This window comes from Penaeus japonicus, unplaced genomic scaffold, assembly GCF_977035675.1.
Source record: "Penaeus japonicus unplaced genomic scaffold, GWHDUDI00000001_assembly GWHDUDI00000012, whole genome shotgun sequence".
NCBI lineage: Eukaryota > Metazoa > Arthropoda > Malacostraca > Decapoda > Penaeidae > Penaeus > Penaeus japonicus.
The window spans coordinates 15,915,651-15,920,650 of NW_028234414.1; the positions used below are offsets into that span (position 1 = coordinate 15,915,651).

At 40.2% G+C, this 5,000-nt stretch overlaps 1 protein-coding gene across 1 annotated transcript in view; it reads right to left on the minus strand.

The window, feature by feature from the left end:
* Positions 1-3,456: 3,456 nt before the first annotated feature.
* LOC147470749 (uncharacterized) overlaps positions 3,457-5,000 on the minus strand; it is a 2,010-nt gene continuing 466 nt past the window's right edge. The window contains exon 1 of the mRNA XM_086542134.1: positions 3,457-5,000. This exon is cut by the window's right edge and continues 466 nt beyond it. Within this exon, the coding sequence (XP_086398260.1) occupies positions 3,457-5,000 (1,544 nt within the window).

Sequence of the window (5,000 nt, forward strand, 5' to 3'; positions counted from 1 at the left end):
TTTCTCACGCTCCGCTCTTCTATCACCTTCTCTGTCTCTCTTCTCTCTTTCCCTCCTCATTCTCCCATTCCCCCCCTCTCACTCTTTCTCTCTCCTTCTCTTCTTCCCTCTCTCTCACTTTCTCGCACTCTCTCGCCCTTCCCTCTCTCTCATTTTACCCTCCCGCCTCCCCCTCTGCTCCCTGTCGCTTTCTCTCCTTTTCTTCCCCCTCTCTCTCCCTCTCCCTTATTCCGTTTTTCCCTCTCTCCCCCAATCTTCTCTCTTTCTTTCTACCTCTCTCTCACTCTCTCTTTCTCATTTTTTGCCTCACCTCTATCTTTCGCTCTCGCTTTCTCTTTCTCTTCCCCCAATCTCACTCTGTTCCTCCCTCCTCCCTCCCTCCCTCCCTCTCTTTCTATCTCTTCCTCTTCTCCCTCTCTCTTTCCCTCTGCTCTCTTTCATTCTCTCTCTCTCTCTCTCTCTCTCTCTCTCTCTCTCTCTCTCTCTCTCTCTCTCTCTCTCTCTCTCTCTCTCTCCTCCCTTCTCTCCTTCTCTCTCTCCCTCTCTCTCTCACTCCTCTCTCTCTCCCTCCACCTCTCTCTCTCTCTCTCTCTCTCTCTCTCTCTCTCTCTCTCTCTACTTCTCTCTCTCTCTCTCTCTCTCTCTCTCTCTCTCTCTCTCTCTCTCTCTCTCTCTCTCTCTCTCTCTCTCTCTCTCTCTCTCTCTCTCTCTCTGTTCCTTCTGCCTTTCATTTCCCTCTTTAATTTCTCGAGAAAAGTGCTTGGAACCTGCATGGCATTGGCGTGAGTCGGTTGTTTAAAACCTTAAGCGACATCACTCTCTTTCTTTTTTACTTTATTGGCTTGATAAAAAAAGAGACATTGCAGTTGATGGAGAGAACTTTCGAACTTTTAGAATAATTGGCATTCGTACTCAAGCATGCACAATACAGGTACACATGCACGTTCTCGTACACGTATACATGTATGTGTATCTTTCTGTGTGTGTGTCTAATCACGATAGGTTATTGAGTCTTTCGACATCTCTGTGGTCTGTGTCTTGCACGAACTGCTTATTGGTGTCTTGAAGGCAATATCAAAATTTTATTACACAGACACACATATATACATATACATATATGTATATATATATATATATATATATATATATATATATATATATATATATATATATATATACATATATACATATATATACATACATACATATATGTATATATATACATATATATACACATATATATACATATATATATATATATATATATATATATATATATATATATATATATATATATGTATATACATAAATGTATATACATTATGTATATCATTATCATAATCATCAATGATGATGGCATTATTATTTGCAATGTTCGTGTATTTTTTCCTGTCCATAGGTATCTCAGTGTGTATTAAAACACAGGTTACTTTTTAAGTAGGATACAGAATACACATGTATACAATATTTATTGTAATAATACACAGTATCAAGATCTAGCAATATATCACAGTGAGAGCAAATGCAAAGTTTAAAAATAGAATGCAAATGCAAATATCTAAAGTTGGAAAAAAATATATCCTTCGGAGCAATCCTTTCCGCGTGTCATTTTCCTTCACGATAATAGTCCTTTCTTTTCTTTTTTTTTCTTCTTTTTTCTTTTCTTTTTTCTTTTCTTTTTCTTGTCACGTTTGTTCATTGATCTTTCTTCTCTGTTTGGACGGTTTCCCAGAGTTCCTGCTGCCATGGTAGTCTGAGTAAACGCGGTGCTTTCTCTTCAACGTTACTGCATAACATTATTTAGTGTGACTACTTTGGGTTTAATATTTCCTTTATGACTCTTTATGACACGGGCATGGCACGCTCTGTAGATGTGCAACTATATTTCAACACTGTATTTTCTGTACACATGGTATTATATATAAACATGATGCTTTCTGTGATTATGCAAATCTTTTTGAGTGTTCTGTACTTCATATTTTCTGTAAACCTCGTATTTTCTTAGATAATTTCTATGAACAGGGCACTTTCTTAAACATGGTACTTTATATACACACACACATACTAGTTTCTGTAGAAATGGTGCTTTGCAGAAGACCAGCTTCCTCCTCACGTCGCGTTTGCGGACACGGGAATTGCAGAGTTCCGCGTATCTCGTGATTTTATACAGATCAGGTAACTGGAGAGGACTCTGTCTTTAGGTAACGGATATGAAATCAATTGATATTTCTGTCAATTCTGACAGTTTCTTATGTACACACACACACACACACACACACACACACACACACACACACACACACACACACACACACACACACACACACACACACACGCACATACACACACACACACACACACAAACACACATATATATGTATATATGTAAGTGTGTGTGTGCATATATATATATATATATATATATATATATATATATATATATATATATATATATATATATATATATATAAGTGAATAATAAATAGATATATGTGATTAAATAGATAAATAACTAAATAGATAAATAAATGAATAAGTTTATGTGTGTGTATATATATATATATATATATATGTACATATATTAGAATTGTACATATATGTATATGTACAAATATATATATATATATATATATATATATATATATATATATATATATATATATATATGTATACATATAAATATACATATATATGCGTGTGTGTGTGTGTATGTCGATATGTTTGTATGTATATATTCATATATGCACATACAAGCACAGTGATGAATGGGAATGCCATATTCATACACTAATATAGACTGTACAGTTTATAAGAACATTTTCTTCTACTTCTATAGAACAAAAAAGAGAAATATAGCGACGACACACTTGACACGATAATGATTTAATAATGGCACTCAGTCTGTTTGGCAGGAGCAATGTCATGTCTTCCTTATCCTTGTCTTCTTTATTTTTCTTTCGTATCCTCTTGATGTTTTTTTTCTATTGATTTCCGAAACAGGATGTGACTTTTGTTTACATTGATTTGTGCGAAAATTGTTCTTTGCATATCCTTTCTCTCTTCCTCTTTGCCTCCTATTCCTAATCTTTCTAATCATACTTTTCGTTCTCATCCTGCGTCTTCTCCTCTCTCTTGACCATTTTTTTTTCCAATTTTCCTCGTTTTCCCTTTTCCTCTTCCTCCTCCTCCTTCTTCATCTTCCTCCTCCTCCTCGTCCTTCCTCCACCTTCTTCTTTTCCCCCTTCCTTCCTCCTCCTCCTCCTCCTCCTTCCTCCATCTTCTTCTTTCCCCCCTTCCTTCTTCCTCCTCCTCCTCGTCCTCCTCCTCCTTCATCTACCTTCTTTTCCCCCTTCCTTCCTCCTCCTCCTCCTCCTCCTCCTGCTCAGTCATCATCGGAGTCATCGTCGCTAATGAGGATCTCGCCCGCCCGCCCCATGTCCTGCTTGCTCCCGCTCGTCAGCCACGCCAGGAAGTCCTCGAATCTCTCCTCCTTCGGCTTCTTCGGCTTCTTTGGCTTCTTCGGCTTCTTCTCCTTGCTGGCCGCTTTGTCTTGGCTGTCCTGGCGTCGGCCGTCTGTCGATCGCGTCTCTTGCTGTCCGGGTTTCTCTGGTTGTCTCTGCCGGTAGCTGCGTCTCCGCCTCGGTCTCTGTTTGTGTTTTTGTTTCTGTCGTCGTTTCTGTCTCTGTTTGCGCTCCTGTTTCTGTCGTCGTTTCTGTCTCTGTTTGCGCTCCTGTTTCTGTCGTCGTTTCTGTCTCTGTTTGCGCTCCTGTTTCTGTCGTCGTTTCTGTCGTCGTTTCTATCTCTGTTTGCACTCCTGTTTCTATCGTCGTTTCTGTCTCTGTTTGCACTTCTGTTTCTGTCGTCGTTTTTGTCTCTGTTTGCGCTTCTGTTTCTGTTCGCACCTTGGTTGTCGTTCTTGCCGCTGTCTCTGTCTTTATCGTTAGTGTCTCTGTCGTTCCTGTCTCTATCACTTTTGGGTTTTGCGTCTTCCTTCCGTTTATCTTGGTTTTTCTCTTCCTCCTTCCTCCTCTTCCTCTCTTCCTCTTCCCTTTTTCTTCTTTCCTCTTCTTCTCTTCTTTTTCTTTCCTCCTCCTCTTGCTTTCTCTTTCTTTCCTCTTCTTCTTTCTTTTTCCTTTCCTCCTCCTCCTTCTCCTTCCTTTTTCTCTCCTCTTCCTCCTTTCTCTTTCTTTCCTCTTCTTCCTTCTTTTTCCTTTCCTCCTCTTCCTTCTCCTTCCTTTTTCTCTCCTCTTCCTCCTTTCTCTTTCTTTCCTCTTCCTCCTTCTTTTTCCTTTCCTCCTCCTCCTTCTGTTTCCTCTTCCTCTCCTCTTCCTCCTTTTCCTTCTTTTTCTTCTCCTCTTCTTCCTTCTCCCTTTTCTTCCTCTCCTCTTCCTCCTTTTCCTTCTTTTTCTTCTCCTCTTCTTCCTTCTCCCTTTTCTTCCTCTCCTCTTCCTCCTTTTCCTTCTTTTTCCTTTCCTCTTCCTCCTTCTCCTTCTTCTTCCTCTCCTCCTCCTCCTTCTCCTTCTTCTTCCTCTCTTCCTCCTCCTTCTCCTTCTTCTTCCTCTCCTCCTCCTCCTTCTCCTTCTTCTTCCTCTCTTCCTCCTCCTTCTCCTTCTTCTTCCTCTCCTCCTCCTTCTTCTTCCTCTCCTCCTCCTCCTTCTTCTTCCTCTCCTCCTCCTCCTTCTCCTTCTTCTTCCTCTCCTCCTCCTCCTTCTCCTTCTTCTTCCTCTCCTCCTCCTCCTTCTCCTTCTTCTTCCTCTCCTCCTCCTCCTTCTCCTTCTTCTTCCTCTCCTCCTCCTCCTTCTCCTTCTTCTTCCTCTCCTCCTCTTCCTTCTCCTTCTTCTTCCTTTCTTCTTCTTCCTTTTTCTTTCTCTCTTCTTCCTCCTTTTTCTTCCTTTCCTTTTCTTCCTTCTCTTTTGCTTCCTTTTCCTCCTTCTCTTTTGCTTCCTTTTCCTTCCTCTCCTTTTCTTCTTTTTCTTTTCTCTCTTTCTCCTCCTTCTCTC